The sequence below is a fragment of the Crinia signifera genome, chromosome 8, assembly GCF_055691185.1.
Source record: "Crinia signifera chromosome 8, ASM5569118v1, whole genome shotgun sequence".
Taxonomy (NCBI): Eukaryota; Metazoa; Chordata; class Amphibia; order Anura; family Myobatrachidae; genus Crinia; species Crinia signifera.
Genome location: NC_139224.1, coordinates 5,990,428 through 6,016,986, shown reverse-complemented (window position 1 = coordinate 6,016,986; position 26,559 = coordinate 5,990,428). Strand labels below are relative to the sequence as shown.

The following is a 26,559-nucleotide window of genomic DNA, read 5'->3' as shown; positions in this document are numbered from 1 at the left end:
CAATGTATCTCTTACACAAAAACGATCATCTACCAAGTTACCGGCGAAGTACCGTCAGTAACAGGCCACTCGGAGGGCCAAATTACTCATTTGTGTGCTAAAAAATGTCCTAACAGAAAGTGAAAGCAATTTTTGCAAGGACACTGACCTGTTTCAAGCTAGCTGGATGTGGTGAGAGGGAGCTGTGAAGACAGATTGGAGGGAGGAGCAGATCGGGACTGGGGAGTTTGTGGGCTAAAAACTGTGTCACAGCTTAAAGTGAAAATAAAAACAGTCACAGCTCAAAGTGAACGTACATTGGAAAAGCCGTCATTTTGAATTTTTTATATGGAACTATTTAAAATCCTACCTGTATAATAATGGTATAGATGGGAGCTCTGATTGTTACCATTTGCTGGAGTTTTTCTGGACTATACCAACAACATTTTGTGCATTTTCTTTGTACTTCTACCTGTTTCAATGTGTGTGGAGCAGTCTGTTATACCCATATATTCATGTCCTTCTATCTGGAACAGTGGGCATTATATTACCTCCCTTGACATCACTTATAGTCAAACTGATGTTATACGGGAGCTTCATTGGATTGTACTGAAAGTATTGTGTATACTTTCCTTTGTACTTCTACCTGTTTCAATGAGTTTAACCAAAACTATATACCGTCAATTAGTGATTTATGGGTGATTATTTTATGCCAGATATGATCAGTGTTTAACATTCTCTGCAGATATATATTGGATAACTTTCACCACATATTACACTTATTTTGTGCGTCCAGGTTTAATAGATGTTTTACTACCAATAAAAGTGCCCCAACTAAGAGATTTACTTTCCTATTTCATATTAAGCTTTAGAGTCTGAAGCTGTACACAAAGTGTTACAATGCACATCACATGGGTCACCCAGCAACAGCAGAATCGCATGGGACTTGGTAACATCTGTAACACAACAGCTTATTCGGATCAACCAACTTCTGTGTTTTCAGCATTAAAACACCCAACGTCTCTCCTGGCCACATCGCACAATCGTTCAATCTCAGAAGTAGAAGTAAGGAACGTCAGGAAGGCTACCTAGCAACAAGAGCCTCCTCTGATCCGGCGGCGGGGGGATGTGGGCTGCAAACTAGGAATCTTGCTCTGTGAGAAATGCTTTTATTCTACATAACTCATTCTTCCAGTTGGCTTTCAAGGACCTCTTGTTGTGCATGGTAACAGAAAGGTCACATAACGTCATTCCTGATACACTGAGCACCTATAGCAGTGATGGCAGTCTCTCTCCTGGCTGTGTGAGCACCTACTGCAGTGATGGCAGTCTCTCTGGGCTCTGTCACCTATAGCAGTGATGGCAGTCTCTCTCCTGGCTCTGTCACCCATAGCAGTGATGGCAGTCTCTCTGGGCTCTGTCACCTATAGCAGTGATGGCAGTCTCTCCCGGCTCTGTCACCTATAGCTGTGATGGTAGTCTCTCTCCTGGCTCTGTGTGAGCACCTACTGCAGTGATGGCAGTCTCTCTGGGCTCTGTCACCTATAGCAGTGATGGCAGTCTCTCTCCCGGCTCTGTCACCTATAGCAGTGATGGCAGTCTCTCTCCTGGCTCTGTCACCTATAGCAGTGATGGCAGCCTCTCTCCCGGCTCTGTCACCTATAGCAGTGATGGCAGCCTCTCTCCCGGCTCTGTCACCTATAGCAGTGATGGTAGTCTCTCTCCCGGCTCTGTCACCTATAGCAGTGATGGCAGTCACTCTCCCGGCTCTGTCACCTATAGCAGTGATGGCAGTCACTCCTGGCTCTGTCACCTATAGCAGTGATGGCAGCCTCTCTCCTGGCTCTGTCACCTATAGCAGTGATGGCAGGCTCTCCTGGCTCTGTCACCTATAGCAGTGATGGCAGCCTCTCTCCTGGCTCTGTCACCTATAGCAGTGATGGTAGTCTCTCTCCTGGCTCTGTCACCTATAGTAGTGATGGCAGTCTCTCTCCCGGCTCTGTCACCTATAGCAATGATGGCAGTCTCTCTCCCGGCTCTGTCACCTATAGCAGTGATGGCAGCCTCTCTCCTGGCTCTGTCACCTATAGCAGTGATGGTAGTCTCTCTCCTGGCTCTGTCACCTATAGCAGTGATGGTAGTCTCTCTCCTGGCTCTGTCACCTATAGCAGTGATGGTAGTCTCTCTCCTGGCTCTGTCACCTATAGCAGTGATGGCAGTCTCTCTCCCGGCTCTGTCACCTATAGCAGTGATGGCAGTCACTCTCCCGGCTCTGTCACCTATAGCAGTGATGGCAGTCACTCCTGGCTCTGTCACCTATAGCAGTGATGGCAGCCTCTCTCCTGGCTCTGTCACCTATAGCAGTGATGGCAGGCTCTCCTGGCTCTGTCACCTATAGCAGTGATGGCAGCCTCTCTCCTGGCTCTGTCACCTATAGCAGTGATGGTAGTCTCTCTCCTGGCTCTGTCACCTATAGTAGTGATGGCAGTCTCTCTCCCGGCTCTGTCACCTATAGCAATGATGGCAGTCTCTCTCCCGGCTCTGTCACCTATAGCAGTGATGGCAGCCTCTCTCCTGGCTCTGTCACCTATAGCAGTGATGGTAGTCTCTCTCCTGGCTCTGTCACCTATAGCAGTGATGGTAGTCTCTCTCCTGGCTCTGTCACCTATAGCAGTGATGGTAGTCTCTCTCCTGGCTCTGTCACCTATAGTAGTGATGGCAGTCTCTCTCCTGGCTCTGTCACCTATAGCAATGATGGCAGTCTCTCTCCCGGCTCTGTCACCTATAGCAGTGATGGTAGTCTCTCTCCCGGCTCTGTCACCTATAGCAGTGATGACAGTCTCTCTCTTGGCTCTGTCACCTATAGCAGTGATGGCAGCCTCTCTCCTGGCTCTGTCACCTATAGCAGTGATGGTAGTCTCTCTCCTGGCTCGGTCACCTATAGCAGTGATGGCAGTCACTCCTGGCTCTGTCACCTATAGCAGTGATGGAAGTCTCTCTCCTGGCTCTGTCACCTATAGCAGTGATGGCAGTCTCTCTCCTGGCGCTGTGTGAGCACCTACTGCAGTGATGGCAGTCTCTCTCATGGCTCTGTGTGAGCAACTACTGCAGTGATGGCAGTCTCTCTCCTGGCTCTGTCACCTATAGCAGTGATGGCAGTCTCTCCTGGCTGTCACCTATGGCAGTGACGGCAGTCTCTCCCGGCACTGTGTGAGCACCTACTGCAGTGATGGCAGTCTCTCACCCGGCTCTGTCACCTATAGCAGTGATGGCAGTCTCTCTCCTGGCTCTGTCACCTATAGCAGCGATGGCAGTCTCTACTGGCTCTGTGTGAGCACCTATAGCAGTGACGGCAGTCTCTCCCGGCTCTGTCACCTATAGCAGTGATGGCAGACTCTTCTGGCTCTGTCACCTATAGCAGTGATGGCAGTCTCTCCCGGCTCTGTCACCTATAGCAGTGATGGCAGTCTGTTCTGGCTCTGTCACCTATAGCAGTGATGGCAGTCTCTCCTGGCTCTGTCACCTATCGCAGTGATGGCAGTCTCTACTGGCTCTGTGTGAGCACCTATAGCAGTGACGGCAGTCTCTCCTGGCTCTGTCACCTATAGCAGTGATGGCAGTCTCTCTCCTGGCTGTCACCTATAGCAGTGATTAAAGTCTCTCCCGGCTCTGTGTGAGCACCCAATAGCAGTCTCTCCCGGATTTGTCACCTATAGCAGTGAAGGCAGTCTCTCCTGGTTCTGTGTCACCTATAGCCGTGATGGCAGTCTCTCTCCTGGCTCTGTGTGAGCACCTATAGCAGTGATGGCAGTCTCTCCTGGCTCTGTCACCTATAGCAGTGATGGCAGTGTCTCTCCTGGCTCTGTCACCTATAGCAATGATGGCAGTCTCTCTCCGGGCTCTGTCACCTATAGCTGTGATGGCAGTGTCTCTCCTGGCTCTGTCACCTATAGCAGTGATGGTAGTCTCTCCTGGCTCTGTCACCTATAGCAGTGATGACAGTCTCTCCTGGCTGTCACCTATAGCAGTGATGAAAGTCTCTCCTGGCTCTGTCACCTATAGCAGTGATGGCAGTCTCTCCTGGCTCTGTCACCTATAGCAGTGATGGCAGTCTCTCCTGGCTCTGTCACCTATAGCAGTGATGGCAGTCTCTCCTGGCTCTGTCACCTATAGCAGTGATGGCAGTCTCCCCTGGCTCTGTCACCTATAGCAGTGATGGCAGTCTCTCCTGGCTCTGTCACCTATAGCAGTCTCCCCTGGCTCTGTCACCTATAGCAGTGATGGCAGTCTCTCCTGGCTCTGTCACCTATAGCAGTGATGGCAGTCTCTCCTGGCTCTGTCACCTATAGCAGTGATGAAAGTCTCTCCTGGCTCTGTCACCTATAGCAGTGATGGCAGTCTCTCTCGTGGCTCTGTCACCTATAGCAGTGATGGCAGTCTCTCCTGTCTCTGTCACCTATAGCAGTGATGGCAGTCTCTCTCCTGGCTCTGTCACCTATAGCAGTGATGGCAGTCTCTCCTGGCTGTCACCTATAGCAGTGATGGCAGTCTCTCCTGGCTGTCACCTATAGCAGTGATGGCAGTCTCTCCTGGCTCTGTCACCTATAGCAGTGATGGCAGTTTCTACCAACTCTTTATTGCGCCTCTGACTTCCAGTATAACTTAGTTACTTGGCAACCTGCTTTCCGGAAGCTTCTCCTGTAATGAATCAGTACCTGGAGCATAAACAGGTCGTGCCGGCACTGGTGGGGAGAGGGTTAAGCTCCATATGCCCTAGCTCTGTCTAATGCATTGTAATGCAACGCTAAATGTAAAAGGATTGTACACGAGGCCGTCTGATTCCGTACTTACCACATGTACACTTCTATGCGTTGTTTTCATTACCAGTGTTCTGTCTAAGGTCAAGGCTTCTTAAAGGCAGCACTCAGCAGCTGAAGCCGAGGATGCCGGCGTCAAGGTTCCGAATGAAGACGAGACCAGCCAACACCGCCGGCAAGTGAAACACTAAACGGGTTATTTGCAGTAATGTGTCCATGATCCGCTCAGGTAATGGGTAACGCAGAAGTGAGCATAGAATAATTCCGGTACAGTCTCTCATTACGCTTACTCTTATTCACCATATAAGATTCCGGAAAAAAAATACGTTTGCAGCTGAAAACACCCGGTTTCAGTGAAATCTGTTTGTTTTCACTAGAAAAAACCCAGTTTTAGGGGATTTTGCTTTACTTGCCCGATGCAGGTTAAACAAAATCCCTGATAAGACGTGACACCTGCCGACTTATTATGGAGAAACAATTACCCCTGGTCATTGTCGAAGGAAATTGAATGTCGGCCATATACATTGCTAGTAAGCTCGGATGTCAACATTTCAGCGCACCCAGTGCAAATTATATTCCATGTCACCTGTGAAATCTGCATATTAGTGCTGAAATACAGATCACACTGTGCTAGAAGTAGCACAGCAGAGAGCAATGCCCCAGACAGGAAGCAGGAATTGCCCGGGTTTTGGAAGATGGAGGGTTCTAGAATGAACAATACTTTGGGATCCCATTGTCGGTATTGTGACTGCATCTCACTCCAAAGACGAGAGGCATCATGTCACGTTTCGTGAAGCACCAGCTGGAGTGTAACGGAGGCTGGGTGCTTTGATGTAGGGTTGTTGCATTAACGACAGAAGGGAGTAAGGCAATTGGGTACTTGTGAGTTATCTGGGCTGCCGATTTTTTGATTGTATGCCTTAAGTTAAGGCATACAATCAGATGCGATGCGATGCGATATCGCATCGCATCGCATGCGACCATCGGATGCGATGACCCGATTTTTCCATTGGAATCAATGTTAAAATGGACTGAGTCCATTTTAACATGGAATTCAATGGGAAAAAGGGGTCCTTTTCATACCCCTACTATCCAAGTGGGCATGGAGTTGGATATAAACCTGTGGCGAGCGTAGCGAGCCACCGAGCCCGAAGCGTGGCGAGCCCCGCGAGGGGACGGTATTCTGTGTCCGCTCGCCACGCTTCGGGCTCGGTGGCTCGCTACGCTCGCCACAGGTTTATATCCAACTCCATGCCCACTTGGATAGTAGGGGTATGAAAAGGACCCCTTTTTCCTATTGAATTCCATGTTAAAATGGACTCAGTCCATTTTAACATTGATTCCTATGGAAAAATCGGGTCATCGCATCGCATCGCATCCGATGGTCGCATGCGATGCGATGCGATGTGCCCGATCCGACCCGATTTAGAAATCGGCAGCCCGGATAACTCACAAGTACCGGCAATTGAATAAAAGTAAACTTTATTTAATGAAGATACTGCGGTACAGAAGATGAATAATGACACAATGATAAAACTGTAGTTATTGGTAACTGATAAAGTCAATAATATACAATGCTTATTGAAGAGCTTGAAGATTGAATAATTGGGTAACTGGAAGGTTGGATGATTGGTTGAAGAATTGGATGATTGAATAAGGGTTGGATGATTGAATGAAGGATTAGATGGTTGGATGAAGGATTAGATGGTTGGATGAAGGATTAGATGGTTGGATGAAGAATTGGATGATTGAATGAAGGATTGGATGATGGATTGGATGATTGGATGGTGAAGTCTGAGAGAAGCTGTGCTGAATGAGATCGTAGCTGCAAACCAGGGATGACCACAGAGAATAACCGTCAGGAAAAAGGAGAAAGACATTACCCCTTTGAGGGGTTAACCTTGTCCAGTCCGTATAGGCGGCAGCAGGTTCCGTGATGGATGGTTCAGGCAGTGTGTCCTTGTCCAGTCCGTATAGGCGGCAGCAGGTTCCGTGATGGATGGTTCAGGCAGTGTGACGATCAGCAGGATACCGGAGGAGAACTTCACCAGAGGCGCAAGAACTGCAGTTGTAACTACAGACAGACAGCCAGGGAGAGTCAATGATGCGTGCGGATAGAAATCATTGTACTGACTGCAGTCTTGCCCGGCAAGTCAGTATTTGAAGGGGAAGCTGCGTCCTTATTGGCTGACACTTGAATGGAGCCGTGCAGCATAGGCTGGGGAATCCTGAAAGATGGCCGCCGCCAGAGGTGGCGACAGAAACCAGCCGGCGGTGATTATGCGCGGATGCGCTGTAGCCGGCGTGTCCAGCCAGAGGCCTAACCTGACACGGACCCATCATGGTGGCTCAGGTCCCACGCCATCCAGACCCCGCACGGCACAGAGGCACACACCACCGCTGTCACCTTGCGATGACAGCGCGACAGCATGCACACTACCAGCATGAGGATTGGTAGCGGAGGTGAGCGCCAGGACAGGAGATACCCTGTCAGTGGACCCAGGGCTCGGCATAGCACAGAGGGAACGGGTAGCAGACATGGTGGTCGTGACACATCAGCTATAAGGATTACACCCAAAGGGGCAGATGTATTAAGCCTGGTAATAAAGTGGAAGGTGATAACGCACCAGCCAATCAGCTGTGTTCGATAAAAAAGGAGCTGATTGGCCGGTGCGGTATCACTTTCCACTTGATCAGGCTTAGGGGCCCATTTATCATTCATCACATTTACAATGGGATTTGGGTGGAATGTTACCACCCTGGATCGCTTTGTCAAATGCGAGCCTAACGGTTGGATGTATCATCATCTTGCTCGCAGGCAAAGGGCTCAGAAAGGAGCCTGTCCCTGTGATCGCTCAGCCAGAATCCGGGGAGGGGGCTGCGCATGCTCTGTTAGTGCTGACCCCACACCGGCTCCGCTGACCGCACTGCTCGGCGGCAGTGCGATCAGGACCCCATAGGCTTCAATGGGTTAGCGCCACCTCAGAATGGCGATAGCCAAGGGATGCCCGATGTTGATACATCAGGCAGCTTCGCATCCCCATAGAAGCTTATGGGGGAGGTGGCCGGTGGCAGCACAGGGGGGATCGCAGCAGGGATCGGAGGGTCCCCCATTGGTACATTACAATGATACTTAATATTTGTGGCTAACCCATTAAAACGGGTGTTCTCAGAGATTGAACCGCAAATATTATTTGATAAATGCCCCCATAATACATCTGCCCCAATATGTATCAGGATGCGGTCCATCACTAGAAACCAGTAATGCCGATTAAACACTTAATTATTATTATTTTTATTATAAAAGTTAAAGTTTCTTCAGCCCACCTTCAGATAACTTTTACAGTGACGTGACTACAAGCTCTCCCACAGCCGTCACTAACTATATTGTTTTGGCTTTCAGGCGCCTCTCGTCTATGTAGGCAACGGGCGACGGACTTCAAACAAAATGATTATTCTTTAAGGCTGAGAGTGTAAGGAATCCAGCGAGTGATTTAGGAACAGGACGGAGAATGGGAAGCACTATGTCTGTATCATCGTGTGCGCAGCAGCCTCTACGCTTATTATCTTTGATGGCTACTGCACGCGCGGACCACAGGGGAGTAATTAAGAGTCTTACTTCAGGTATTCTTTATTATTACAATCACACAGAACACCTTAAGCACAGTTCTGCCAAGTCCTGAAAGCGCTCACATTTCTATATCAAAGACATGGAAGCTGCCTGCCTTCAAATAACAGATTTTATTACTGATTAAAGCACACGGCATGTTTGTTAATCAAGGAGGCAGGCAATTAATTCAGATACATAAAACTATATACAAACAGCAAATTTGCATCTGCAAACACTGAACCCTGACAAATTATATTTAGTGGTAAATAATATGCTAGGGCTGTTTCTCATTTAACAAGTTATGGTACTCTTTCCACTATATACTGTAGCTCTCAGTCTATGGCTTCCTACTGCCCCAATCCCCCTCACATGTCACATGCAGCCATGTCCTCACTGACACATCCCTCATCTCCTGATATACGCTGTGCTGCTGGGGACCCTGCTCCTCCCACTATATAACTCTCAGTCTGTGGCTTCCTGCTGCCTCCATTCCCCTCCTCACATCATGTCACTGCCCCTGTCTCATGCAGCCCTGTCCTCACTGACACATCACTCCTCTCCTGATATACTCTGTGCTGCTGGGGACCCTGCTCCTCCCACTATATAACTCTGTCTGTGGCTTCCTGCTGCTTCCATTCCCCTCCTCACATCATGTCACTGCCCCTGTCACATGCAGCCCTGTCCTCACTGACAGATCACTCATCTCCTGATATACTCTGTGCTGCTGAGGACCCTGCTCCTCCCACTATATAACTCACAGTCTGTGGCTTCCTACTGCCCCAATCCCCCTCACATGTCACATGCAGCCCTGTCCTCACTGACACATCCCTCATCTCCTGATATACTCTGTGCTGCTGGGGACCCTGCTCCTCCCACTATATAACTCTCAGTCTGTGGCTTCCTGCTGCCCCAATCCCCCTCACATGTCAGATGCAGCCTTGTCCTCACTGACACATCCCTCATCTCCTGATATACGCTGTGCTGCTGGGGACCCTGCTCCTCCCACTATATAACTCTCAGTCTGTGGCTTCCTGCTGCCTCCATTCCCCTCCTCACATCATGTCACTGCCCCTGTCTCATGCAGCCCTGTCCTCACTGACACATCACTCCTCTCCTGATATACTCTGTGCTGCTGGGGACCCTGCTCCTCCCACTATATAACTCTGTCTGTGGCTTCCTGCTGCTTCCATTCCCCTCCTCACATCATGTCACTGCCCCTGTCACATGCAGCCCTGTCCTCACTGACAGATCACTCATCTCCTGATATACTCTGTGCTGCTGAGGACCCTGCTCCTCCCACTATATAACTCACAGTCTGTGGCTTCCTACTGCCCCAATCCCCCTCACATGTCACATGCAGCCCTGTCCTCACTGACACATCCCTCATCTCCTGATATACTCTGTGCTGCTGGGGACCCTGCTCCTCCCACTATATAACTCTCAGTCTGTGGCTTCCTGCTGCCCCAATCCCCCTCACATGTCAGATGCAGCCTTGTCCTCACTGACACATCCCTCATCTCCTGATATACTCTGTGCTGCTGGATACCCTGCTCCTCCGACTATATAACTCTCAGTCTGTGGCTTCCTGCTGCCTCCATTTGCCCCAAACTACAACCGATGTGCGCGTTCACACCAATACAACGTTCAATCTCCTTCCATCAAAACTATTGCAAGAAAATGATTCTATTAATAGTATACACTCTCCTGATGACGTAAACATAATTACCGTAATGATTTTACATATTTAAAATAAATTTTACCAGCAAATCGAATAAACGTGTATACACACTGCACCATTATTCCGATATGGGCCGTCCAGTTGGATGAATATTAAACTGCACATAAGATGCGACGGACCAAGGTCGAACGTTGCAGAGAATTTCAGACGATTATCGATCGTACCACATGAGCCAGGACAGCGTATACACCTATACATTCAAACAGCCATTTGCCAAGGTCAAAAAAATGGCCAGACAATTGTATAGGTGTGTGCCCAGCTTAACAGTGCCACCACTACTAAACAGCACTATCCGTAGGAAACGGCTCCCACGGCTCCCACTGAGTTCTAATGACCACGTACTGTACGTTGCTGTAATTTCCTAGCAGCAGCCACATCAATAAACATTAATATACTGAAATACAGTATATACATCACGCGCTTATCTATAGGGGCAGGGCAGCACTTACTTCACCCGGAGCTCCGCGTTGGTTGCGGCGGTGTGGAACTGTTCTGCGGTCATCTTGTAAATCTCCAGGTTCTGCAATAGATGAGAAGTCATTAATCGCTGCAGCTCGTGGCTGTGTCTTTCCGTTCACATAGATCTTATGTACGATTCTAACTTCTCTTCTCAGCGGGAACAGGATAAAATAAAAACCCTCAGCACCAAATCTCAGCGAAATGTCTATTTCCATTACATCTGCAGAAGCGAGGTAGAGATCAGGCTCCAGAGCCGAAATATGGGTCTGGATATTATTTCGGGTTACGGCCCATTATCCTTTGGGTGTACGATGCAAATTCTCTCAAATAAAATTATTTATATATTCTATCAAACTGTCTCTGTCTATAGCAGAGGGGGAGGGGGGGGGCACTATGGGGATATTTCTGGGGTCCCCCAATAGTGATATATGTTGTATTATACTGTATAGCCTATAGATTGTATTAGGACAACGGCACGGCGACACTCACAGGCCCGGAGCAACGGCACGGCGACACTCGCAGGCAAGGGACAACGGCACGGCGACACTCGCAGGCCAGGAGCAACGGCACGGCGACACTCGCAGGCAAGGGACAGCTGCACGGCGACACTCGCAGGCCCGGAGCAACGGCACGGCGACACTCGCAGGCAAGGGACAACGGCACGGCGACACTCGCAGGCCCGGGACAACGGCACGGCAGCACTCGGAGGCCTGGGACAACGGCACGGCAGCACTCGGAGGCCTGGGACAACGGCACGGCGACACTTGGGAGGCAAGGGACAACGGCACGGCGACACTCGGAGGCAAGGGACAACGGCACGGCGACACTCGGAGGCAAGGGACAACGGCACGGCGACACTCGGAGGCAAGGGACAACGGCACGGCGACACTCAGAGGCAAGGAACAACGGCACGGCGACACTCGGAGGCAAGGAACAACGGCACAGCGACACTCGGAGGCAAGGGACAACGGCACGGCGACACTCGGAGGCAAGGGACAACGGCACGGCGACACTCGGAGGCCTGGGACAACGGCATGAGGAATACCCACAATATCACACACACAGTATCACAACAGCCACTTAAAGAATTTTGTCTAGCAGCCGCTTATGGAATTGTGATGGTGGTTATCAGCAGCAGAAGTGATGACATCATTGTGCAGCGCACGTAACCGCCACCATATAAAAGCCCAGTGGGTAATGCGTCTAGTGCATTTGTGTATTGTTATTAGATGTTTTCTCTACATACTGTAAGTGCCTGTGATGAGCGGCAAGCGTGGTATTTGCTGTATACAATATCCCGTGTCCTACAGATGCAGATGATGAATAGCATTTATACTACAGGCGGCTTTACGGAACCTAACAAGGAATGTTTATGCTGGAACATGAGATGTCTGTATGTATGGGAGCTATTTGTGTGTGCGCACAACACGCTAGATGCTATTACCATCACCGGCGGCCTTCAGTGGAGAGCACCACAGCAATAATGAGATATTATTATAAAATATGTCCAAGCGCTCAAATGGAAATGTACTAAAGCTTCTAATAGTGAAAAGAGGTTCTAGAAACCAATGAGGTTCTGTTTATCAATGTCTAGGATGCAGTTGAGGAGTGACAGACAGAATCTGATTGGTTGTATCACTCTGTAGAGCCCGTTGACCTTTGATCAGTCTATGCTCGCCACAATTCAGGCCCGTGCCTCCCTCCGATACTGCTGCGTTCGCACACTTAGCCGCTCCCAATCATACACCATGCGGATGGGAACGTATGAATGAGGTCCAAAAAACGTGACCTTACAGGGGTGCAGGTGTATGACCTTACAGGGGTGCAGGGTATGGCCTTACAGGGGTGCAGGGTATGGCCTTACAGGGGTGCAGGGTATGGCCTTACAGGGGTGCAGGTGTATGACCTTACAGGGGTGCAGGGTATGGCCTTACAGGGGTGCAGGGTATGGCCTTACAGGGGTGCAGGGTATGACCTTACAGGGGTGCAGGTGTATGGCCTTACAGGGGTGCAGGGTATGGCCTTACAGGGATGCAGGGTATGGCCTTACAGGGATGCAGGGTATGGCCTTACAGGGATGCAGGGTATGACCTTACAGGGATGCAGGGTATGACCTTACAGGGGTGCAGGGTATGATCTTACAGGGTGCAGGGTATGATCTTACAGGGGTGCAGGGTATGATCTTACAGGGTGCAGGGTATGACCTTACAGGGGTGCAGGGTATGACCTTACAGGGGTGCAGGGTATGACCTTACAGGGGTGCAGGGTATGACCTTAACAGGGATGCAGGGTATGACCTTACAGGGGTGCAGGGTATGACCTTCCAGGGGTGCAGGGTATGACCTTCCAGGGGTGCAGGGTATGACCTTACAGGGGTGCAGGGTATGACCTTACAGGGGTGCAGGGTATGACCTTACAGGGGTGCAGGGTATGACCTTACAGGGGTGCAGGGTATGACCTTACAGGGGTGCAGGGTATGATCTTACAGGGGTGCAGGGTATGATCTTACTGGGGTGTAGGGTATGACCTTACAGGGGTGCAGGGTTTGATCTTACAGGGGTGCAGGGTATGACCTTACAGGGGTGCAGGGTATGACCTTACAGGGGTGCAGGGTATGACCTTACAGGGGTGCAGGGTATGACCTTACAGGGGTATATGCGCATGACCGTACAGGGGGTGCATGGCATATTGTTGCTCTGCTCTAAACCGTTTCTTCACACCTATAAATAGTAAGAGCAGGGGAAGGGAGAGGGGCACTACCTGGTTGTGTGTGCCCAGCGCTAGCAGGAACAAAGTGACGGACATCTGATAGCGGGGACTGTGGAGAAGCAGACAGGGGAATGGGCCATTGCATTACAGTCTTCACCCTTGCAGAGTTAAAGCACACAGCTAGGCGCGTTACCCAAAATAATGAGCAAGGTCTGTATGTCTGTAACTCCCTGATAACCCAGTACATGAATGTGCTGTATACCGTAACTGGGTGACATGGCAGACAACCTTTCAGAACCTATCAAACACAACTGGAACAAACACCTCAGTGTACAGAGCCTAAAAATAGGGTTTGACAGCTGGAAAAATCAGTCTACACAGACAGACATCTCGGTGCACACCTTACAAAGTGTCTACACAGACAGACATCTCGGTGCACACCTTACAAAGTGTCTACACAGACAGACATCTCGGTGCACACCTTACAAAGTGTCTACACAGACAGACATCTCGGTGCACACCTTACAAAGTGTCTACACAGACAGACATCTCGGTGCACACCTTACAAAGTGTCTACACAGACAGACATCTCGGTGCACACCTTACAAAGTGTCTACACAGACAGACATTTCGGTGCACACCTTACAAAGTGTCTACACAGACAGACATCTCGGTGCACACCTTACAAAGTGTCTACACAGACAGATATCTCCGTGCTAACCTTACAAAGTGTCTACACAGACAGACATCTCCGTGCTAACCTTACAAAGTGTCTACACAGACAGACATCTCCGTGCTAACCTTACAAAGTGTCTACACAGACAGACATCTCCGTGCTAACCTTACAAAGTGTCTACTCTATACATACAGACATCTCGGTGCTAACCTTACAAAGTGTCTACACAGACAGACATATCCGTGCTAACCTTACAAAGTGTCTACACAGACAGACATCTCGGTGCTAACCTTACAAAGTGTCTACACAGACAGACATCTCGGTGCAAACCTTACAAAGTGTCTACACAGACAGACATATCCGTGCTAACCTTACAAAGTGTCTACACAGACAGACATCTCGGTGCAAACCTTACAAAGTGTCTACACAGACAGACATCTCGGTACAAACCTTACAAAGTGTCTACACAGACAGACATCTCGGTGCACACCTTACAAAGTGTCTACACAGACAGACATTTCGGTGCACACCTTACAAAGTGTCTACACAGACAGACATCTCGGTACAAACCTTACAAAGTGTCTACACAGACAGACATCTCAGTGCTAACCTTACAAAGTGTCTACAGACAGACATCTCGGTGCTAACCTTACAAAGTGTCTACACAGACAGACATTTTGGTGCACACTTTATAAAGTGTCTACACAGACAGACATCTCGGTGCTAACCTTACAAAGTGTCTACACAGACAGACATCTCGGTGCACACCTTACAAAGTGTCTACACAGACAGACATCTCGGTGCACACCTTACAAAGTGTCTACACAGACAGACATCTCGGTGCTAACCTCACAAAGTGTCTACTGAAAATTAAAATCCTTCCACTGAGAAGATAGTAAAGGTTTTACTACAGGCTGCTTTATTCAGCTGTTGTACTGGTAGCAGGCGGAGGTCACACCCCTCCGGTAGTCCCTACAATAGATCATGAGATGCTTTGGGCGGAGATGCGGCAGGCGCAGTCATTACTAACTGTCACATTTCCCAGACCACCTAATGGTGCACAGGTGTAGTAATTACTAACGGTCACATTCCTAGATCACCTAGCTGGTGCACAGGTGTAGTAATTACTAACGGTCACATTTCCCAGACCACCTAGCTGGTGCACAGGTGTAGTAATTACTAACGGTCACATTCCTAGATCACCTAGCTGGTGCAAAGGTGTAGTAATTACTAACGGTCACATTCCTAGATCACCTAGCTGGTGCAAAGGTGCAGTCATTATTAACAGTCACATTTCCTAGACCACCTAGCTGGTGCACAGGTGCAGTAATTACTAACGGTCACATTTCCTAGATCACCTAGCTGGTGCACAGGTGCAGTCAGTACTAACTGTCACATTTCCCAGACCACCTAACTGGTGCACAGGTGTAGTCATTACTAACGGTCACATTTCCCAGATCACCTAGCTGGTTCACAGGTGTAGTAATTACTAACGGTCACATTTCCTAGACCACCTAGCTGGTGCACAGGTGTAGTAATTACTAACGGTCACATTCCTAGATCACCTAGCTGGTGCACAGGTATAGTCATTATTAACGGTCACATTTCCTAGACCACCTAGCTGGTGCACAGGTGTAGTAATTACTAACGGTCACATTTCCTAGATCACCTAGCTGGTGCACAGCTGTAGTCATTACTAACGGTCACATTTCCCAGATCACCTAGCTGGTGCACAGGTGTAGTCATTACTAACTGTCACATTTCCCAGACCACCTAGCTGGTGCACAGGTGCAGTCATTACTAACTGTCACATTTCCCAGACCACCTAGCTGGTGCACAGGTGCAGTCATTACTAACGGTCACATTTTCAAACATGCTGCATTCATTCCTATCTGACACATTGTACAGGTCCACAGGTGGCCTGGAAAACAGAGACTGTTGTTGGCTCTCCAGGACCGGTTCTGCCACCACTGCCCTATACTAACCCTGATACTCTAACTCCAATGCTCTAACCCCAATACTAGGCAAGGCTGAAATAGGAGTGCTGTGAAATGATGACCGCCAGTTCTGGTATTCCTGACTACATCTAATACACATCCGAGTAAGCTCTATTTTTAAGTATAAACTCAATAGGTTGTTTAAGTCTATTGAAATTCACTAAAACCCCTAAAGATGGCTCACAATGTCGTTTCAGACGTCACATAGGTCTCGGCTGAATAGGTTTATGATTCACAGTCTGCCCAGGACTTCTTCATATGAAACAGGCAGAAGTAATACTTTCCCTGTATAATAGAAGTCAGCCACAAGGAAGGAGAGGAACATACAGTATCTGGGCTGCTGGTATTTGCGGCAGACTGCGGGGGGGGGGGGGGGGGGGGGGGGGGATGGATTTAGCTTTCTACGCACATGAACAGAGAAGTGTTTGCACAATAGACAATTCTAGAGTAGGCTTACAGGAAGGAACCAGAGAATGTAACATCAAACCATTTGTGAACTTTACAAGAACTTTGTATTTTGAATCAGCTTCAACTTTTATTTCTGAAATAGTTACCAACCCTCCAATACCATCGACGGAACAAAATAACAGTAATGTCAGGGTCAGCGGCTCTGCATGCCCGAACAGAGCAATACCTGACTTGTTCCGTCAGTTGCCATCTATTGGCTCCTGCTGCAGAGGACACTTGAATTCCCCCCACAGAGGTGAGGAGCAATATTAGCCTTTCACTATATAGGATGGTTTGGAGATGGTTAGTAAAGTTCCAGGGATGGGGGTCTTCCCATATCTCAGCTGTAGTAGGGAAGGCTCAGCAACACCCTTCTCTCTGCTGTGTAATTAAAAGTAACTTGACGTTCTCCATGACTGTACGATATGGAAATTCCAAGCTTTGAAGCTGCCAAACAAAAGCAAAGAAGTTCATACTTAGTCCTAGCCACCGGTGTTATTCTCTCGACATCTTTGTCCCCCTTGAGGAAAGTGTTACAGGTGTATTGGGTGCTGTGGATAAGGGGCCTGTTCTGATCCACCGGTTGAATCGGCCCCAAGGTTGGTTCTATCTGCGATTTTTACAAGTCGGCTATTTATGTCATGTTACCATGTTTGCAGTGTTATTTCGCTGATACATTCTTGTAATGTGGAAGTGACAAGAACAAATAATTGATTGATTGACTTGTATAAAGAACAGTTTGCTGCGCTACATCTGTACTAGTACACACTGCAGGGGAGGGTTAAAAACAAACAAAGCTCTCTTACCCAAGACAGAACACCATATGACAGTGGTGGGCAATAGGCAGGCTGCTCCTGACTGGCCCACCGCTGCTGTGTGTCCAATGGCAGCTGTGTGTGCGGTGTAGTCCTGTGTAGCCGATGCTCAGCCTGTGCGTAGCAATTGCCAGGCGCGGACCGGCACATGCACGAAAGGCCGCAGGACTATGCCGTGCGCACACACACAGCCGCCATCAGAAAATATACATACATACAGCAACGCCGAGCCGACTGGCCCCCGCATATCATTCACTACAGAAGCAGCCGAGGATGGGTGAGTCGCGGTGACCTGGCCTTGAGAAAGCTCACTGCGAAACGCGCGTCGGCGTTTCAAGTGAGGGGGACTACTTGTATTGAATACTGACATATTTATGACTGACCAGGAGCTAGATCCAGCTCTACAAACTGGAATGGGCATCAGATAAGGCTCTGCAGGTTACACCAGGAGCTAGATCCAGCTCTGCATACTGGAATGGGCCTCAGATAAGGCTCTGCACGTTAGACCGAGAACTAGATCCAGCTCTGCATACTGGAATGGGCCTCAGATAAGGCTCGGCACGTTAGACCAGGAGCTAGATCCAGCTCTGCATACTGGAATGGGCCTCAGATAAGGCTCTGCACGTTAGACCAGGAGCTAGATACAGCTCTGCATACTGAAATGGGCCTCAGATAAGGCTCTGCACGTTAGACCGGGAACTAGATCCAGCTCTGCATACTGGAATGGGCCTCAGATAAGGCTCTGCACGTTACACCAGGAGCTAGATCCAGCTCTGCATACTGGAATGGGCCTCAGATAAGGCTCTGCACATTACACCAGGAGCTAGGTCCAGCTCTGCATACTGGAATGGGCCTCAGATAAGGCTCTGCATGCCAGGAAAGACATCAGCTAAGGATGTGAACAGTAAGGGCCTGATTCAGTGTTGTACACAGGTCTGCCCGTGCTCACAACTTGAGCCCAGGAGTACAAGACCGCATCGTTTGCGCCAAAGAACGCGTACAAATGCTAAGTAAGAGTGACGGTTGCTACTTTCACAAGCGTAGGGAATGTGGCAGAGTAATAAAGTCTTCTTTGATGGGTGAATAATGGTCTCTTTAAGGGGGGGGGGGGTAACATGAGGTTCTCTTGTCTAATATGACGACATTCCAGAACTATCCACAGAACAGAACTGCAGGTAGAGTCACCGATAATAAAAAAAAAAAGGGGGGAGAAAACTAGAAAAATGGTTGTTTTAAAAATCCTCCTAATCTGCTCCTGATTGTGACTATTTCTCACAGACCCTGTGAACTGTTAATTAAATCTGCCATTAAAAATTAAATGATCTGAATAAGTAGGTGTGAGTCTTCTCATCTCTGGGAGCTCCATAAATCAAGTTGTATTATTTTTTTTCTGTTGCTACCCTAGCAATTTCCATCTTTCATACTGTCTGATTTCTCCAAGGAACTGCAATTCTGAGATCAGAAAGAGAGACAAGAAGAAGAGGGGGGGGGGGCGCAACATAATTAATTTACTTCCGTAAATCAGAAGGTCGCATTATACTGTATCATTGTGCGGTTCTGCAGCAACCAACGGTATGTGTTGCTAAAGTGAAAGGGGGGTTACCTGCCTTTTACACAACTTCTTGTTAAATAAAGTTTCCATTGTTTTATTTATTGTTATATTGACCCATTTAGCTTTATTTTAGACACTATGACTTTATACTCCATGTGTGGATGCGAGTGATCGTGATGGTCTACACACCTTTCAGACTCTGGGGGGACTCTGTGCAAGTTGGGATAGTCATTAGGTCAGTGGTCTGGGAACAGGGGTAAATTACCCCAAATGGGGTAAAAATGTAATTCCTGGGGGTAATGGACGGTTGCACAGTCTGGCATGCATATGAATCTATATGCATGCCTGGCTGTGTCTCGGGGTGTGGTATATGGTCCGACAGTCAGGATCCCGACAGTCATTAGCCCGAAGTCGGGATCGCGACTGGCCGGACTCATACAGAGGGGCAAGCGCAACAAAGGTACTTGCGGGGTCGTTGCGCTCGCCACCAATTCTAATCTCCCTATAGTCGTCGGGACCCCGAGTGTCGGGGTAATGACTGTCTGGATCCCGACTGTCGGGAAACTGTCCGGCACCCGTGTCTCGGCAGCGCGACTGTCCATTACCCCCAGGAATTTCATTTATTTGCATATACAATCTATATATAGATTACATATGCATGCCCGCCTGTGTGTGTTACAGTACTGTAGTGTACAAGGACCTGACGCAGTGCAGTGCGGTCTGTGTGTGTTACAGTACTGTAGTGTACAAGAACGCAGTGCATCATGCGCCTGGGGCAACACGCTTCCCTGTGTGATGACCTGGGCCCCGCCTCCAAGTCCGCCCGCTTCTGCAGTACAGTCAACTAGTTGCTGCTCCATCTCAGCCACACACAGTCTGTACTGCCGCTACAGGGCCGAGTTTTGTACCATACACAGGGCAGGATGCACAGCGAAAAATGCGGTAAAAACCCGGTTATCGGACGCTGGGTTTTTCACTGTGGGGGGAGACCCAAGGTCCACACAAGCATTAGGTTTCCTGATAACTTGGTGCTATACGCAGGTTATACGGTGGCATACAGAGGTTACACGGTGGCATACAGAGGTTACACGGTGGCATACAGAGGTTACACGGTGGCATACAGAGGTTACCCGGCGGCATACAGAGGTTACACGGCGGCATACAGAGGTTACACGGCGGCATACAGAGGTTACACGGCGGCATACAGAGGTTACACGGCGGCATACAGAGGTTACACGGCGGCATACAGAGGTTACACGGCGGCATACAGAGGTTACACGGCGGTATACAGAGGTTACACGGTGCTATACAGAGGTTACACGGTGCTATACAGAGGTTACACGGTGGCATACAGAGGTTACACGGTGCTATACAGAGGTTACACGGTGGCATACAGAGGTTACACGGTGGCATACAGAGGTTACACGGTGGCATACAGAGGTTACACGGTGGCATACAGAGGTTACACGGTGGTATACAGAGGTTACACGGTGCTATACAGAGGTTACACAGTGGTATACAGAGGTTATAGGGATAAAGGGGACAAGAACCTCATCCAAGCATCTGAACACTTAATTCAATGCAGGGTCTACAACCCCCCATAGCTAGCTGGGGATCCCAGCTGATTGGTCAACAGGCAATACGTCGACACATAAAAGGGTCGTTGACATTGACAAAAGGTCAATATGAAAATGGTTGACACAGGACAAGGTCGCTGTGAGTTTTTCATGATTTTGTTTATAAAGGAACAACTTGTTCATACGGCGAGCCGACGCGGGACACTCAGACTTCCACACAGTCAGACTTCAACATAGACTTGACAAAAGGTCGACATGAAATGGTCGACAGAATAAGGTAGACATGCGGTTTTCTATTTTGAAGAGCGAGTTGAAGTGTAAATCCCTCCGGCTCCATTGTAGGAATACAGCTTAGGATACAGAGTAGACAGAAGGACTGATTCAGGTTGGCTCACTACGCAGCGTATTTCCACTGCCTATTGAGCATGTAAACACCGCCCGCCCCTCCCTGCGCTGTGCAAATCCCTGCATCTGCATGTAAGGGGATGTGTGCGCTCACTTACCCCTCGTCGCACACAGATACACCAGTGTCACATATTATAAGTAATCAGCATAATCAACCAATGCATTGTCATTGCACAGAGACTATAGGGAATATTCAGTTAGTGTCAGATCCATTCCGACATTCATTTGTTGGGAGGGATCCAACACTACCGTACCTATTCAGTAAGCGGACAAATCCCAATGTCGGATTGGCCCGCTGCTGCTCACCCGGCCGGCGCTGGGAGCGGGTGAGCGAAGGCAGCCGGAGGCGGGATGACGATGGGTGAATAGGTCAGAATCCCTTCTGACCTATTCAAGTCTGAAACTGACATCTTTCCCTGAAGGATTGAATATACCCCCATGACGCAATGTCGTGATGGGACCTTGTGCATCAAGAGAGGATGTTTGGTGCAATTGCAGCAATGGTGTAAGCCGATCAGATTGTGCGATATATATCGGATGAAAGTAGGTCAAATCAGATGCGTCTGACATCCAATCCGATGCGTGTTCCCGTGCGCATTGGATCGGAGTCTACAGATCGTATGTGCAGCACATATGATCTGACCGATGGGATGCATCAGTGACACATGGCGGGTGCTTTTTACCAACAGTGATGTATCGCATCCGATCCGTAGCTGTGTGCCAGCCGCCTACAGAGCGGGGAAGCGCCCCTCCAGCCATGCGCATTGGAGACTCCGCCCTTTCCTCCCCCCACTGCTGGGGTAGAGGTGCTACAGTAAGCAGCCAAGAGATTTCAAAACTCCCATTAAAAAGAGCGCTCTCAGCCAATCAGCAGCCCCCATTCTATTAAATGTCAGTTTTCAGCTCTCCTCCCCACCGGCAGCTCCCCAGGATACCGTTACATGTGATAAATCGCATCACCTGGAACATCAGATCGCAGGTACTGTAGCCCTCCTGGGGAGCTGCCGGGGGAGTTAAAGGGAAATCAGATCCAACTCATCCCTCGGGTAAGTCGGACCTGTGTATGGGGACCATAAGAGGTCTCATATCTGAACCCCATGTAACCACTGATGTGCACAAGGTAAATGGAACACAGGGGCCCAAATACAAACAAACAAACAATAAAGGGTGCGGAATCTTGTGGTTTGCATTCCGTAATTAAAAGACAGCAGTCACAGGGAGGAGAGCGCCAGGCGCACTCTACTGCAATCAATTCACTGTGACAGGTCCAGGTAAACAGGGCTCTAACACGCCAATTGAGCACCAGGCGCCCTCGCAAGCAGCTCTGGAGGACATGATAATGTAGAACATCAGGATGTAGCCCGAGGCAGGGAGAGAAAACCTTTTTATTTTCTTGTGTTTCTCAGCTCTGGTTTATTTTATCTTCTGCTGAGGATCACCAGGTCCCGCAGTTACAGAGACGCGCCACTCAAGTGGTGGTGGGGGGGTGATGCATGTCCGCGCCTGTAACCACTTCACACCCAGAATAAGGACATGACGCCGCCGTGCCGGTTACGCCACAGCAGCGCAATCACGCAGAAACCAAAACTAAACCGATGCCTAAAGGTTAACATGTACACGGTGAACGGTGCTCAAGGTCGATGTGTTTTTTGCTTTTACTGTTTTGGGACCAGTAATATGTGCGGTAGGGGTAGCGAGGAACCTTGCCCAAAACATAGCGAAGGAACGTGGGACACTAAAACGTGGTGTGGACCATTTCCATCCCCTAAATGGACAGTTGTACCGAAGAGCTCTTTAATGCTGGCATCAAAACACATGATATTATTAACAATAGTAAATACATGCAAATGGTAATGGGGCACAGCCCGTAGCAGCCGCAGTTGCCCTTAGTAACATCCGCATTACGGCACGGATTTCCTTACGTTGCCTAGGTATGGGATTTAGGGACTGATTCTCACCAGCTTTCTGCGCTGCGAGTGTTCAGAGCAGGTTAACGCCCTCAGTGTCCATGTGCAGGGCTACGAACAGATGTGTACAGATGCCGACGTCATGCGCCCGCCCCTAGCAGGCAAAGGAATGCCTGCGTTTTGCCAGGCACTCCCAGCATTTCTATGGGCGTGCCCGCCTATGAAACGCCCGGGGTACCACCCCGACAAGCCCACTGCCTGTCAATCAGGCTGTGTGCGCCTTGCAAACACAGGAGTTAGCCGAAGGCGCTCACAGCCGTGTCCTGCACATATGTATGCACCGCAGTGGCCATGCCATCGGGTAGGTGTACGAATTCGGACTCTGTGGGAGCAGTGGAAAACGGTCGGAGACCAAGTCCAGGGTTCCAAACTATGACCTTTTTCCGGATCGGGGCTGAGAGCCATCATTTCCCGGATCCGCTGTGGAAGGGGATTATTACTGGACAGTTAGGGGAGATTTCCTAGCACAGACCTGATGCTCTCACACAAATTTGGGTGAGGATGGATTACTGCTGTCCTGAGGATGCAACCGACGAGCTGGTTATTGTAAGGCATGTTTGCTCCGGTTCATTATTCATTTTATTCGTGACACATCGGCTTTTTCTAGAGCATGCGTGTCATTTCAGGAGTAAGATCGATTCCAAGTAGAGGAACATATTCCAAGAAGAGGCACCAACATTAAGGATACTTCAGCAAAGCAACTTTTCAAGTTTTTATAGCGGAGAGGCCACGGATCATGGTGAGGCGGAGCCAGGCCTCTGACATCATCAAGCCTCATCCCCACTTCTGCAAAATGCTGTAATTCACTGGTTCTCTTAAGGGGGTGGAGCTAAGATAGTACTTTTATCTCCACCCCTTAACCGCCGGCATGCAAATGCCCATGATCATCTCTCCATCCTGCCCACTTCAGTAGGGTGCAGGTGGGGGTAATTCAGTAAGGATCTCAAAAGCAATATCTTTCTCTAATGGGCAAAATCATGCTGCACTGCAGATGGGGCAGATGTTACATGTGCAGAGAGTGAGATTTGGGTGAGATATTTTGTTTCTGTGCAGGGTAAATACTGACTGCTTTATAGAGAGAGGATACTAAAACTCGGCCAAGGTCGAGTGCCAAAAGAAAAAAGGCCCTCCCCATATGAAACGACACACACACACACACTAGGTCCGCACTGGCAAAAGATTGACACACCAATGGTTGACATGAGTTTTTCACGATTTTTTTCCCTTTTGTTGGACTTTTTCGTGCTTTACGCACTGTGTGGGCCACAATTGAATGCGCAACAGTAATTGGGGAACCATGTCGACATTGACAACAAAAACATAACGTTTTTACCTTTGTCTTGCTGAGATTTTGCTTGTGTTGAGCTTTTGTCTATGCCGGCCTTGTGCGTGTCAACTTTTTGGGTTTGGCCTATTGACTGTGTTGCTACCAAGTCCAGCAGAACAAGGGTCAGTTACTCCGAGAGAATGCTCCATGCACTGCGCGGTCCTCTATGAGCCGTGCATGACGACACTCGGAAGCATGTGCAGCGGAACCTCGCTCTGAACCGCAGCGCCGCCATCATATCTTTTATTTATAGGGTTCCGCAGCGCATTATAGAGGTAACCCATTAAACTTAGCGCAACTTGAATAAAATAGTACAAGAAAGGAAGGAACGTAACCTACTTACATATATACATAAATACAGTACACAAATCACAATGTTATGAGAGGGCAGAGGGCCCTGCTTGTCGGAGCTTACCGTCTACTCTACAATAATACACATTCATACATTGATTAGCAACAAGAAATTTCTGATTTGCAGTAACAGAAAGTTCTATTCCATACACATTGTACTGGAAAGAGCCGTGTGTTCACAAAGGGGTTAATAAGGGGTGCGCGGCAGCCAGTCCTGTTCCCTTGGGCTCTCGGCGAAGTCAGGAACCCACGCAGCCCGCCATGCGCTCGCTGCTGCTAATTAGGGTGCTTAAACTCCTCATTTCGCTATAGCGAGCGCTTTATGGGAAGGCTGTAAAACCGGAGCCATAAAGGAGACGGGAAAGGGGGGGCAGAGCAAGGACTGTATTTTACTCCAAGGACACAATTTAAAATAAAATAAAGAGGGAACATGGAGTATAAAGAAGCAGATAGTTGTTATTTGCATGGGAAGTGCGGTGTAATTTGATGTAATGCACTGTACATCAGTCAAGCAGGCACTTAGATGGGTATAGACAGAGAATCGCGCCATTCGACATCTGCTACATTCGTATTTATCCTAATACAAATGTTTCTTGAGTTCATCGAATTACCAGCCATTTTCTCTGCTAATGCTTTGAAAGCAAATGCGCCTCGCTGTTTCCACTCCTGAACTTTATGGGATTCAGGAAACATTTGTTAATGGCAGAATTAGCGATAGGGCAGCGTAAGCCGGCTTTTTATATCGGACCGATCATTAATGGCCCTTTGTGGGTATTTATACACACACACAACAAAGACGCGCTAAATCAAGGGATTTGCTTAAGAAATTAGAAAATGTTATTCTGGTGATGAAAGGGGGATAAGCCGCGCGGGACGCAGTATTCCTGCAGAAAGAGAGTCTCATTAAAGGAGCAAGCCCAGCTTGGGTGATCAGACTTGCCCTACCCAGAGGGGGGGGGGGGGGGATACTGGAGAAATGGCCCTTCGCAACCAATCAGCTACTACCGACCATTTTATAGTATGTACTTGATGGGACCCGATTGATCGCCATGGGGAGGATCTAGAAGTTGTTTTCTTCTTCACTCTTTATAAAATGTAAATGCATTTCCTCCGAGGTCACTTCCGGGTTAGAGACTTCTTTGCCGCTTGGTGGCTCTTAAGGTGCACACTGGGTGATTCGCAGATACTGATATCGGCGGTGCTGGCAGACCAACGATAAAGTGCATGCACACTGAACGATATTGTTAATGACACTGGGGTGTCTCCTGCCCGCTGAGTATGCAGTCGGTGACACTATGTGTACATATATATAGGCGACATTGGAGGAAATCGTTGACGAAAGGACCCGCGGGTGCGCTCATCATCCGTAGTGTACACACTGGGCAATATTTTATACCATATAACTCAGAAGGACCAAAACAAGCGATATGATATATCGCCCAGTATGTACGCAACCTTAAATATTTCCATTTCCAAAACATTAAACAAAATACATTATAATGTACAAATAACGAAGTCATTGACCGCAACAATGAATAAAACGGTTAACGATCTCATTCATCCCAAAAGTCTACAATCGTATCCTCTTAGAACTGTTCATTTAAGCCTCTGACAATGGGCCTGATTCTTGCCCCCATCTTGCTGCCGCAGCTGTGATTTTTGTAGATGCATGTGTGCTAAAATCTGCCATCACAACTTGTATAGAGACGCCCACCGTAGCCGGCGCAGCTGCTCACAATGGCTGATCACGCATCCTGGGTTTTTGTATCCTAGCTCGCTGTTCCCGCCTACAAACTGGTTGTTTCCGGTTAATCACTTATGAATTAATTCTAAGCACGCCCGTAATCACAATTCAATTGCACTGTGGCCAGGACACGCGCCACTGATGATCACTCAAATGCGTGAACATCGAACTAGAATGGAACTATGAATCAGGCTTAATATACGGCAAACAATCGGAGCGTTTTGGGCTGGCGTCTCACTTCGGCATTTGTTAAAGTTCTGTAAACGCCAATAAATGTCACTTCACCCAAAGGGCATTTTTATTATTTTGTTAAAACATGTTTGTCGGCTGCAGAGGTTTTGATACAGAAATCTATTAGGACATTGTGTGCTTAGAATCTGAAAGGCATT

General features: G+C 48.7%; 1 protein-coding gene across 2 annotated transcripts in view; it reads right to left on the bottom strand.

Moving 5' to 3' along the window:
- Nucleotides 1–26,559, bottom strand: part of CHCHD6 (coiled-coil-helix-coiled-coil-helix domain containing 6) — a 204,932-nt gene that overhangs the window by 82,224 nt on the left and 96,149 nt on the right. For both annotated transcript variants that reach the window (XM_083155652.1, XM_083155653.1), the window contains one exon: nucleotides 10,594–10,664. In XM_083155652.1, the coding sequence (XP_083011778.1) occupies nucleotides 10,594–10,664 (71 nt within the window). The remainder of the gene's footprint in view (nucleotides 1–10,593; nucleotides 10,665–26,559) is intronic.